Source organism: Crinia signifera, chromosome 7, assembly GCF_055691185.1.
Source record: "Crinia signifera chromosome 7, ASM5569118v1, whole genome shotgun sequence".
Lineage (NCBI taxonomy): Eukaryota > Metazoa > Chordata > Amphibia > Anura > Myobatrachidae > Crinia > Crinia signifera.
In genome coordinates, this window is record NC_139223.1 from 54,118,861 (window position 1) to 54,132,730 (window position 13,870).

The 13,870-nt window shown below is 39.9% G+C and overlaps 1 protein-coding gene across 4 annotated transcripts in view; it reads left to right on the forward strand.

Moving 5' to 3' along the window:
• Nucleotides 1-9,416, forward strand: part of LOC146020176 (BTB/POZ domain-containing protein KCTD5) — a 48,128-nt gene extending 38,712 nt beyond the window's left edge. For all 4 annotated transcript variants that reach the window (XM_083153095.1, XM_083153096.1, XM_083153097.1 and 1 more), the window contains one exon: nt 3,233-9,416. Coding sequence is in view for 2 of the 4 variants with exons in the window: in XM_083153096.1 (XP_083009222.1) it covers nt 3,233-3,262 (30 nt within the window). In the remaining 2 variants the exon portion in view is untranslated. The remainder of the gene's footprint in view (nt 1-3,232) is intronic.
• The last annotated feature ends 4,454 nt before the right edge of the window (nt 9,417-13,870 follow it).

The window sequence follows — 13,870 nt, forward strand, 5'->3', positions numbered from 1 at the left end:
TGAGTACAAGAATAACAGTTATGGGGGGCCTACACTGCTGAGCATTCGGAGCAATGTACATTACTCAGCACTGCACAGCGCTGTCAGTGCTGAGCGATCGGTCAGGGCCAGTGTTCTCCGGTGAGAACACTGGCCCTGACCCGCGATCTCACTAGATTTATCCTGCATAGCTATCGCTATGGCCCCTACACACGGAGCGGTGTAGGCCACATTGTAACAAATACTGTTTGCTGGTGGGTGAAGTAGAATAACCGCAAACTCTAAGTTATGTATTTATGAGAATATGCATTCTTCCCCTCATAAAAAAACAGCTAGAGAATGATTCTTTAATATTTTAGTGTTCTGCTAGAAATTCTGTTTTTTTTTTTGTTTTTGTTTTTTTTCAGTTACCTTTTTTTTTTATTACAAATAAGAATGTTGCAGTAGAAAAGTCAAGCTTCTGTATGGGATGGTCTCTGCATGAATTGTGCGGTGTACCCTAAACTCTTATTGCGGGTTTAATGTGTATCTGAACAGGAACCTGCTGTATACAAGTATAAGCAGATCATTTAGATTGTGTATATCAGGGGTTCCCAATCTTTTTTGATTCACGGCACCCTAGAGAATCAGAATTTTTTTCACGGCACCCCTAGGTCCAAAAAAAATTAATTTGATTGGGTTTATATGTGATTCTTAGTGGCAGTTATGTGTTAAAGGGCAGGATTTGCTTCTGTTTGTACACATTCTATGATTGGCAGCCACCAGCACTGGTTTAGCTCATAAATAATTAACCATTAATAATTTGAGTTGGTCCTGGACCACCAACCCAGGGCACCCCTGCAAGTGTCCCGAGGCACCCCAGGGAGCCACGGCACACAGTTTGGGAACCACTGGTGTATATAATACAAATAAACCCTTAAAAAGGTGGAATATAAACAAGTAGCAGAAATCTGATGTGACGCTGCCCCCAAGGTACTGACCTATGCAAAGAAGGCTCACTGTATCTATAAAACATTGTAGCATATATGGTTCTGATCAAATGGAATGGTTCCATAAGTGAAGGTAGGGTTGATCCATGACTCTCTCACCGGTGTATATGTAGTCATTACCATACAGCACAAGGAAAGTCTTTGCTGCTGTATGGGACTTACCAGTTCAGCTCAAAAATAATCACATTGCCGCTCACCTGGTGGCTTACAGACTGGACTGTGGCTAGACCTGGCCTGGATTAGATGCTTCGTTCATTTCACTATGTGGGTGTTTGTTTATAGAGTAGTGGTAGAGGGGTGTTCTTCTGGTTAACCTAATTAAATATCCCTTACGGTTTACATAGTCAGCATCGACATGCTTGTATTCTGCAGAGGTAGGCTGTGTTGCACTAGACATGTCAGCATTCATTGCAGCAGTTTAAGTATTTCCAAAAACCCAAGCTCTCACTGCATGTGCATAACTACACTGGTTGGCCTGGCATATGCTGTTCACCCCTGTACTACAGCCTCAACAATGTCCTGAGATATTGAGCATAGTACTGTGTGATGTGTAGCCAGCAATTTTGTAGCAATAGTTTGATCTTGAAATTTTGAGCAGTCATAACCAATTTGGCTCCTTGTGCTCGGATTGCAAAAAGTTTAAGTGGCCAAAAAACAATCTTGGTGTAAATCTGCTAGTCCTTCCACAATCTGCCATAGAACATAGGACTTCCTATAAAGTATGTCTAGCTCATTACAGGAGGACAGGTAACCTGTCGAACACATGCATCATCTACTGTATGAAAGAAACACTTAGGGTGATATTCAATCCCAGGTACCGACAGCTGTGACCATGTCCCGGTCTTGCCTCGCTCGACCGCAAATCGGCAGGCGGGATTCAGTGTTCCGCTTGCGGGGGCATGGCCGCGAGAAACTGTCGTGTATCATTGAGATCCAGCCCCGTGAACTCGACAATCCACGGCCGTTCTCGGCAAAACAAGTCGGGCTCGTTTTGCCGAGATGCATGTTCAATTGATTCTCCTGAAATATGTCCAGAGACTACCTCTTATAAGCTGCAACAGGCTACTTGTCCTTGCTGTATAATGTACCCTCTGAGAAATGGGATGAAGGTATCGCCTGATGTAAAACATGATCAATTCAACCCCAAATCTGGCAGTTACAGTTGGCAGGTTCTACTCGCACCTCCATAGGCTACACATATGGTCTGCCTGCTGCTGGTGCACTGGGCCTGATTCAAGCCTGATCTCACACTGCTAATTTTTTTCGCCCAGCATTCGGGTAAATGGCGCTCCGTCAGAGTGAAATACCTCCTTGCAAATCAATGTGTGCGCATAGATGTGTATGGCTTGCATAGAATTCGCTGAAGTGTAAATATTTCCAAAACCATTCATAAGCCCCTCACCAACGATTGATTTCCCTGGCTTCAAAGAAATAAGCATGACCAAGCTATGAGATTACGTCACACACCCACTCTAAAAATTGCGGGCTTGCCCAAGCGTTTTAGAACACGCCACTGAAGCTGCTGGGTACCACCCCAACAAACGCCGGGATCCTGTCAATCATCTTGCGAATAGCGATTAAAATAAAATAGCAGGATTTATTTGCCGCGAGGCATCGCACATATTTATTGCAGCCCAAACGCATGTGCAGTTTATCGATAATTTCTAGGTCTGCGAGTTCGCACAGCAGCAATCCGGTCTGAATTAGGCTCACAGAGTATTCTCTTCTGCATGCAGTCACTGGTGCTGACACCTGCAAAATGTTATCCCTATAATCTCTTAAGCCGTCTGGGGAACCTGTGCTTGCACAATGCGCTTGATCAGTATTTGGAGAGCTCTACGTCATTCTCTTAATAAGGAAGTAGAGGATTTCACCGGTCTGCTTGTGTGTTACGGTACATCGTAAAATTTCACACGGAAACATTTGGCATTACTAGCTTTAGCTCAGATCACTTTCTAAAAAAGTAAAATGACGCCGCTAAATTAAGAATACCTAGCACTACAAGTGAGTTTGTCTGTATCCATGTATGTGATGGGTAGAGGAGGGAGTGGATGTATAGTTAAACCCTAAGTGGATGCATCATGTGTACCCATTCACTTTATTGTTCCAAATTGAATTTATGGAAATTGATTACTGGGAACATATACAGAAGAAGCTAATCTTATTTGGTTATGTGGGTCTTTTTGGACTAGATCATGGCGTCTCCCCGCTTTCCCTTGTGCAGATTTCCACCTTGCTAACTCATTCCTTCTTATGTTTTTCAGATCTTGCAGGAGAGGGGCTCCCGAATGTGAAGTTTCTATTTTTTTTTTTAAGAATTTTTTTTTTTTTATTCAATTTTATTCCAAGAAGAGAATTTCTGTGAGAAAAACCACCACAAGACAAGTCTGCTTTAGCGTGCATTATTGACCTTTTTTTTCCAAAAAGATGCGTATGTGGTGGATGCTTCAGTAATTTATGTGAATTGGTTATAAAACAGGAACTTTATGTAACTTGGTCTATTTTTTTATTTTTTCCCTTTTATCTTCTCTAGAATATAGCCTTTTGTACAGCAATTGGTGTCAGAGAAGGTTACCCTGACTCTCTGTAAATCCCGTTGTTTTGTCCTTACCGCTACTTACTGTTAGTACTGTGACACTACACATGACCCACAAACGTCCCACACTCTCTTGTACAGCCGTATGATTTATTTGGGGCAGCTACTGAGGTTGCAGGAAGCAGCTTCCACTAATGTGGGCCAACGAAGACCGCTCTTAATTGTTCAGCAAAGGGAACACTGAGCATGTTAACTGTAAGCAGAACAACTGAACGTGTTTATTACTGCAAAAGCTTTTTTTCCAGTGAAATTCTTCCTTGGCAGACCATTAAAAAAAAGTGTACATTTTTTTTTTTTTAAATTTATTACCTTTATAGCATAAAGACTTGACACATGCATGTTCAGTGAGGAAATAAATGATAAAATCTCTACTACTAGTGTCCTTTTCAGAGATGCTGAAGTTTTCTCAATGACCATGTTCCGCCTTTCAGTTTATTACACTGTTGCGGTTCATCTGGACAGATTGAAACTTCATATGCTGTGTGGGATCACTGCACATCAGAATTTGTTTGCAGACCGGTTTGTATATCATGGGACATGTATTTAGTTCTCGCTATTGTTGCCTAATGTCTTTTCCCCATTAACTAGTTTATCAAGATCGGCTATTGTGCAGTTTTTTGCACCATGACTTAACTTTATTTTTTTGGCACCTAACATAGGTGAAAATCAGCTTTTATTATGTTGATGATCATTAGATTTCCCTTAGACGCTTGGTGCCTGATGCTGGCCCAAATTTTTTTTTAAGCGGCGATCATTTACAACAGGGATGGGGAACCTTGGGCCATCCAGCGGTTGAACTACACATCCCAGCATGCCCTGCTGCATTTTTGCTATTTTGCCATGTTGAAACTGTTGCAGGGCATGCTGGGATGTGTACTTACACAACAACTGGAGTGCTGCAGGTTCCCCATCCCTGATTTACAACAAAACCATGTCTTATAAATGACTGTCCCTTTTAAAAAAACTCTTAAAAGAAAAAAACTCAGTTCGGACAGCATCCTGCATGGCCGCCAAACTCTTATTACATCTTAGGCCTCAGCCTCCTTCTAATAAAGGTGAATTCCAAAACTAAATTACATTTTTCTCTTTCTTTTACCAGCATAAAAGGGCATTATACGAATAGTTTTTTAAATTACTGGTTGTCTGTTACTTGTTTTTTGTTTTTTTTTGAGACATTTGTTCAGAGTTTTCCCATGTGCCTCAGTGTGGTCGCCAGTTCTTAGATGAATTAAGAATGATTATTAAACCAGCAATATTATAATGCCTTTTTAAAGGGGTTTCTGTATGGGAGATCTGAAATTTGGATTATAAGTCATGCCACACTATAACAGTTTGTTCCAAGAATTATTATTATTTTTTTTTTGGAACACCGTTATCTGTGTTCAATTCATTCTTCTGGCTGTGATACTATCCTTCACTTGCAGAGTGAGACTCCTGGGGTTTGTAGTAAATCAGCAGCAGCTGTACTGCAGCTTTCCTTGCCAAGCCCTTAAATGGGAGCTGTCACTGTATTCAATTTATTATATTTTGAAACCATCATAATGTCCAATTTATTACAGTAGCGTGGAACGTCTTGACAAAAGATTTGATTTACTGTTCAGATAGTTTCTTATGTTAGCTGTGGAGATCTTTAAGTAACTCTATTCACAGGTTAAACCTTCATAGTTACAATTGACAACACTGCCATCTGTGGGTTTTAAAATAGAAAAAGAAATGAATAAACTGTGCAGATGGTATGTACAAATTATAAAAGCTGTACATAAATAATCCTGTATTGGAAAAGCTGTATTTAATTTTTTTCCTGTAGTCCGTTTCTTACTAGACCAGGGTTTCACTACATATTCAGCATTGTATATTGGTTTCCTTTGTGCATATATGTTTAAATGTCAAATATATTTTATCTAGCCTATTAAATGCTGTATTTTGATACAGCATTTGGTTCGCACGCAGCATATCGCTATGACCCCTACACATGGATCGATGTAGGGGCATTTTTTGGGGACGCTGAAACAATCACCACACCCAAATGTTACTTTTAAAATAAAATGAAACTGCTACAGCAGTGATTTTTCAACTTGCAGAACATCAAACAAAATGTTAAACGTTGCCAAGACACCATCAGGCCCCCGCAGGACAAAAAAAAGTTTATCGGCCCCCATATGAAAGAACAATCACACTGGTCCCCACAGGTAAAAATAAAATACACTGGCCCTCAAGTGATAACAATAGACCAGCTAGCTACAGTTGAACTGGTGGGGGTGGCTGTAAACAGGTGTGGGCATCTCTAGATCTGGTGGCACACTTGAGAACGGCTCAAGGCACACTGGTATGCCACAGCAGAGTGGTTGAGAAACATTGTGCTACATATTACTTTTAGGCTGTCGTTAAATTGCCATACCTCAAATGAGCATGGCTTTCAAATCAAATTATGGTTTATACCTAGATACTTATTTCATAATTTGGTGTTTTTTGTCTTTTTATTTTGTTGCTTTACATGTTACAAAGGGCTATAGTCTGTTTTTTGCTATTTGAAAAATAAAAAAGCAAAACAAAAATACTTATTGCAGTAAATAAAGGGCTAATCTGTAACTACTTTGTTTTAGCAGGCCACACATCTGCAATGGTTCTTCATGGTGCATTAGTGTGCTAGTGCATTGGTGACATGATGCAGTCGTGGCTGTGTGACTCGATACACAAATGTGTTCAAAATGAGAGATTATGCAAATTGGTGCATAAGGAAAGAGCTATAACCCATAGCAACCAGGCACATTTTTTTATTAGTTATTGGCAAGATGAAAGCCAGTGATTGGGTGCTATGGGTTATGCCCCCTAACCTCCCTACACTCGTTTCCCCAGTTCACCGGTTTATGGAAATGTGAAAGTTTTGTGCGCATCAATGCTCTATGATCGCTGCATGTGCATCATTGTCCTACAAATGCACTTAATGACTGGTGTACAGCTTGTGATACCCTACCTTCATTTTCCAGCAAGTGTGACAATCTTCTATCTTCTGTTATGTTCTAGATCTTGTTGGCAACTGATGCATTTTGTGATGTTAATTACACTCTACCTATTGATGTAGTTAAGTCTTTTACACTGTTCTGTGAGTGTATATTGGCAGGCATGTTCTCAATGCCTCTTGCTGCGAGCTAATCCTGTTTTTAAAGTTCAATGTACTTTATACTCTTCAATAATTCAATTACCTTTTAGCATCTCCTTAAACTGCCTGGTTGCAAGCCGCTATATTAACGTAAGATGCAAGTTATTCAAGACTATTTGAACAGATTCTCGTGTGCATGTTCAGTTTATTGTATTAAATGGCGTAATCTCTTCTCTTTTAGTTTGTAGTTGCAAGACTCACTGGAGATTCTAACCATTGGCAGCACATACAGTAGACCGGTCTTATGTCTGTGCTCTGACTTTTCAAACACTCAGTTTAGCAGACAGGCCCTCAAACTGTGTTCGTGTGTGGCTGCTGACAATATGCTGGATTACAGCTACTGTATGGATAATCTGGGCAAGGCAGGGCATAATTTTGTTTCTGTGGACTTTCCTGATTTGGCGCTATTCATTAACTTCTGTTTTTACAGGTTTTATTGGGACCATTGTGTTCATTCACCTTGGTATTAACCCTTTGAGTGTAAACATCTGTAAAATTTTCAATATATCCGCTAAAAATGGCAACATCTCTGAGATGCAAAATCGGCTAAAAAAGCCAGTCTCACATTTGTTATATAAATTCAAATTAAAAATTGTAAAAAATAAAATAAATTGAATTCTACTTTCTATATAAGATAAGCATTACAGGCCATTATGATGAATTGATGAATAAAAATGTTCACTTGGTAATTTTCACACCAATTTTGACAAATTCAATTGGCACTCAACGGGTTAAAGTGAAAATCAACCGTTAGCTGGAGGCCAAGTGCTTTATGATACAAAAATGATTTGTTCTTCCTTTTTGTACATGATATGAACAATGTTCCATGGGTAGATTGGGGGAAAATGTTGAACAGGTTTGGCTTTTATATTTGGATAGCCATATCCAATATAAGACCAAGGGATTTTAAGTAAAAAAAATTGTCTGCTACATATGAAATAAGTGATTTTGAACGAGAACCACTTTTAAACTCCACTTGCTTATAAACTAAAACTGCCAGGTCATATCTATAAAACGTTCCTGTTCCAATCAGGCTATAGCTTAAAACCCATGATACTCAAATGCCGATGGTGGAGATATTTAATAGAACGTAGAACTTTTTCCCAACATGATTCTAGTTTGGAAGTATAGCAACAAATTAAGTAACTGTACATGGTTTGGAATTAACGGATTGACCAGGTTTTAGGTTGACCAATACAATGGTCAGCTGCCTCTGTAAATGTGGATGACTATCTATAGACTTCTAACTAGACCAGGGCTGGGCAACACCGGCCCTCCAGATGTTAATGAACTACACATCCCAGGATGCTTTGCATTAGTTTTGCTATGTGGCCATGCTGAAACTGATGCCAGGCATGCTGGGATGTGTAGTTTATCAACATCTAGAGGGCCGGTGTTGCCCAGCCCTGAACTACTAGACAGTGATGCTAGATCGATGGGAGTAAAGCATCAACGGGAACAGTAGCAAGGTTTCCACGGTTCTCTTTTTTTTTTTTTCAACTGTCTGAGGGATGCCCAAGCTGTATGTGCAGTGTGCCCTCGCATTGCTTGCTGCACTCGCCATGTTCAGGCACGGTGCCTCACTGTGCTCCATTACACTATTATTATCTTAAGCTGTCCACTTGGATAGTAGAGTTGGAGCAAAGTAGACCGGCACCAAAAAAAAGTGTCTACCTTGCTACAGTCAATCAGGGTCACACTGATGCTTTCCACCCATTAATCTAGCGTCACTGTCCATGTAAACGACAGGGAGGGGGGGGGGGGGATTTCAGTGGGATATGTCCAAAGCTGAGATCTAAATTGCATCAAATAAAGTGGTGTAACGTTTGTGGGCTATATGCAGTTCGGTTGCAATATGGTTTGTTCCAGATAGATAGTTATTGGTTTTTATTTGCTTTACTTCTAGTTTTAGAATCAGACCCTATAGTTCCATGAGGCAGGCATGGTGTCACAATGGTACACTACACTTCCCGACCACATATATTTCTTATTCATTCAACCAGTAGAACCTACATTATACTACATTACAATGTAAGGTTTTTCCTTGTCTTTTTCATTCTTGGAATCCTGGTAACTTTTGAAGGACTGTTCCCCCAGATACATAGGTAGTGTTTTGCTTGGTAAAAAACTGTCGCTTGTGTTCCCATAGAGCAATGGTAGCCAACTCCAGTCCTTGAGAGCTACCAACATTTCACATTTTCCAGACAACCTAGCTGCTGCACAGGTGTACTCATTACTCACTAACACATTTGAAAAGATCCACAGGTGGAGCTAATTAGCTCACTTGTGATTCTGTGAGGAGATCTGGAAAACATTAACTGTTGGTAGCTCTCGAGGACTGGAGTTGGCTACTTTTTTTTTTTTGGTGTAATTACAAATGATCCATATCATATCTAGTGTCCTTGTTATTTTGGTAGTATTGGGGATACCTTCCCATGCATCAATTTATCCTCTGTATAATACGTTTATTTTTAATAGTCTAAGAATGCTGCAAACATGGGAATTTAAAAATGTACACAGCGGTTTTGGAAGCTTTTGTCCCAATGTAGAACTTTTTTTTTTTTTTACATGTTTTTGTTGCGTATAAGTATTTTAAGCATTTCTGCACTGATAGGTTGGATGTTTATTACATGTATAATGTTACTTGCATCAAAAAAAAAAACTGCAAGAAAATAAATAGTTCTTACTTTCACCATCTTCTGTTTCTGTTGTTGGGATGTAAATGTATTACCAGTTCTACTTCAACTTTTCTTATAAAGCTGATGTGGCCAAAAAGATAAGTGTATTAAAAGTTTTGAGCGCAACAGTAAAGGTGCCTTTACACATTGTTTTTGCTATGCATGCTCCTGTGCATTTTCAGTGTTAAACGACTCTAGTTGTCTTGCATATTTTGTGTGTATAACGTGAGACTAGCTCTTAAAATCAAATCTGAACTCCGCACCCAAAATCATCACTGGAGTTGGATTAATTTGGGAAATGGAAAAAAAAAAAGCTTGCAACGGTGATGCACATCTCCAACAATAATTTAACACATACTATATCGACCGTTGCAAAATAGGGGAAAATGTTTGGCATTTTTGTAGCTTAGTGCTGTTGTCCATAGCAACCAATCAGCATTTGTCTGCTCCTAGAGAATAGCTAATATTTGTTTAGTAGTGTTGGCCAACAACACACATTTTTTTACAGTAGCTATTTTTGGTTATGTTTATAATTCACAAACACTGGATGCCTTTGTTTAGGTTCAAACAGGTTTTCAACAGTAAATTTGCATACACACGGGGAATATATATATATATATATATATATATATATATATATATATATATATATATATATATATATATATATATATATATATATATATATATATATATATATATATATATATATTGGTCAGCAATATATTGCTCAGTGTCTCCTTTTCATCAGCGACCAGAGATGGTTGCTGATTAAAGGGAACCTCTGCCGCAGAGGTAATCAGCTGGTCTCAGGAGCAAGCTCCTGCGACCACGAGGCTGAAAACAGGAGCGCGCACCTGGTGATTTATTGCCGGGGCACACTCCCATCACTGGCAATATGGTCGCCAGCAACCATACTCCCAGCGATTTCAGCCCCTATCGCAGTCGTGTGTACACAGCTTAACTATGTGAAAAAAGTGGATAGTTGCAGTAAAGCTAACAATCATACTTTCCATGCAGACACAATGGCACACAGGGTAGCAAAAGTAAAGGGAGCTGAACGATTTGTCTGCTATAATATATATATTACAAGAATTATTACATTTTCTACAGTGGTTGCTCTTTTGCATTTAAAACCATTCTAAAAAAATATTAGTGATTAATTTAGTATTAGAGATTGGAGGTATTCTACCCCCAGGTAAATACCACAAAGAGAGCAATGGCTAATGCTGGCCACACATCAGACCAACTTTCCTCCAACCATCTAACTAGTTGCTTGGATGGATTAAAAATGGTACTGGATGGGAGCAAATGTAATATTTACTTCAGGAATTTGCTCCCAAAATCTGGAAAAGGACAAACTATCGCTCAGACAAGCTACTGTAGTTGAACTTGTTTGATTTAAACAATTTGACTGAATGTTTTTGTCCATTTTATTTCTGGGTTTTTGAGCACATTTCTAAATGTTCTTTGCACCCATACAGTACCATATTTTTTATTCCATCCAAGCAGGTAGTTGGATGGTTGGAGTAAAGTTGGCCTTATGTGTGGCCAGCATAAGTCTTCTTGACCAACTTCCACAAGCCATTGAGCCATCTGCATGGTCAGTGATGGGGTAAGTAGGTCCAGACTATACAGAAATATAGCCTGTGACGTCTGGAAATGTGCCATCCACTGCGCCTCCTGAAGGGCTTCCACAGTCATGAAAGCTTCTCCGTGCTTGCAGTCTCTGACCTAGTGTCTTGGATCTTTCGCGGTGCTTAATCTCTGCATGGTTGCCACAGTCTGTAATCTGGACTCTTCTCCTGCTCAAATACTGATGGTGATAATCAGCTCTCTGACAAATTGGCAAGTATGACACTGTACTACGAAGCAGTGTCAGAAGCCGTATCCTGCTCTTCATTGCTGTGTAAAACAGCAGAAAGCTGCATGTATTCAGGAACTCAGAGCAACACACTTAACTCGTCTGCGATCATAGCAGCTATGCTTTGAGCACTCCCTACCTTGTGTCCCTTTTTAATGACTCATTTCTGGGAGTCAGAATTAAGGCCATTTATTATGAGTCAGAATTAAGGCCATTTATTATGACCGCACGCGGTTTGTTGAGGCTTCCATTTATTTAGTGGAAGTGGTTGACCCAGGAATGCAGTGCAGTGGAAACGTGAACATTGGAGCGTGAGACCTGGCATAATACCAGTTAAAAAAAAAAAAAGTTAGAACTGGGATTTTGGTGGAAAAGTGGTATCACTAAAGGCTAGAAAAGCTATGTCTATGGCTTCTCTTATCTATTCCTTTAGTCACCCAGTGTCAATGTTTGTTTGACATGATCCTGACAAATAAATCCATGCTTTTTGGGATCCTGTAAATTGCTGGATATGAGACTCTACAACGCTTTTAAATGTGTTTCCATCCAGTTCCCTACTACTGATGTGAGGCTCACTGGTCGGTAGTTGTTTGTCTTCTTTGCTTCCGTGTTTGTGTAGTGGTACAACAATCGCTCTTTTCCAGTCCTGGAATTACTTATGTAGTTAGTTAACAGAATGTAGTAGGTTGTATTAGTGGACTGAATGGGAGAGTGAGTGGATAAGTGAAAAAGGGAAATGGAGAGAACGTGGCATTTTTAAATACTGTAATGATTGTAAAGGTACATGAGAAGTGGGTAGATGTATAATGTGGTATCCGGAAGAAGGAATCTCAGATGGGTTTACTGGGGGAAGATCATGTCAAAAAAATCTTATTGACTTTTTTTTGACTGGGTGACTAAAGTAATAGATCAAGGTGGGGCTGTAGATGTAGCTTATCTAGACTTTAGTAAGGCTTTTGATACTGTCCCACATCGCAGACTGTTAAATAAACTTGAAAGCTTGGGATTGGATTTTAAGATAGTTGAATGGATAAGAGTGATTATAGAACAGAAAACAGAGTTGTAGTAAATGGAGTATAGCCAAAGGAGGGAAAGGTTACAAGTTGGGTACCCCAGGGATCTGTACTTGGACCAATGCTTTTTAATATCTTTATTGGTGATATTGCAAATGGAATTGAGGGTAAAATGTGCCTTTTTGCAGATGACACAAAGGTATGCAACAGGGTAGATACACCAGGAGGGGTAAAACAAATGATTGAGGATCTAGGTAGATTAGAGGAATGGTCAAGAGCATGGTAACTACAGTTTAATGCCCAAAAAATGAAAATCATGCACTTGGGTCTCAGAAATCCAAAGACTAAATATAGTATAAATGGCACTATAATGGCAACTACTGAGGATGAGAGGGATCTAGGAGTCACTATTTCAGGGAACTTAAAGGCAGGTAGGCAATGTAACAAAGCAATGAAGAAGGCAAGTCAGATGCTTGTTTGCATAGGGAGAGGTAGCAGCAGTAGAAAGAAAGAAGTAATAATGCCACTGTATAGGTCATTGGTACAACGTCATCTAGAGTACTGTGTTCAGTTCTGGAGGCCATATCTCCAGAAGGATATAAATACATTAGAGACTGTACAAAGAAGGGTAACTAAAATGGTGCATGGCCTACATCACAAAATGTACAAGAAAGGATCTTAATATGTATATTTTGGAGCAGAGAAGGGAAAGGGGGGACATGATAGAAACTTTGAAATATATCAAGGGCTTTACCAAGGTACAGGTGGGAGACCATTCTTCACAGGAAGAGGAGCAGCAGAACGAGAGGACATGCACTGAAACTAGAGGGAGGAAGATTCAGGGGAAATGTGAGGAAGAATTACTTCACAGAAAGGGTAGTAGATAAGTGGAATAGCCTCCCATCAGAGGTGGTAGAGGCAAACACAGTAGTACAATTTAAACATGCTTGGGATAGGCATATTGATATCCTTACAAAAAATAAAGCTCAAATATGGTTTGAGGTAACATGTTTAAAAAAGGGGCAGACTAGATGGGCCAAGTGGTTCTTATCTGCCATCATATTCTATGTTTCTATGGATTGTTCTCTTAAAGGATGTGGGGGGTGGTGGCTCAACATCTCAAGCTCCATCAGGGAGGATGGGAAACGTCAGTACACAGCCATTTTCAGATGCCTCCAGAGATGTTCAATTTGATTCAAGTCTGGGCTATTCACAGAGTTGTACTGAAGCCACTCCTTTGATATCTTGGTTGTGCATTTAGGGTCATTGCCCTCTGCTGAACAGTCACCCCATTCTGAGGTTAAGAGCACTCTGGAGCAGGTTTTTATACAGGATATCTCTGTACATTGCTGCACTCATCTTTCCCTCAATCCTGAATAGTCTCCTAGTTCCGGCAGCATGATGCTGTAACCACCATGCTTCACTTTATGGATTGTATTGGTCTGGTGATGAGCGGTGTCTGGTTTCCTCCAAACATGGCATCTGGCATTCACGTGAAAGTTCAATCATGTGGTCTGAGAGTCTTTCAGGTGCATTTTGGCAAACTCCAGGGGGCTGCCATGTGATTTTACTAAGGAGTGGCTTCTGTCTG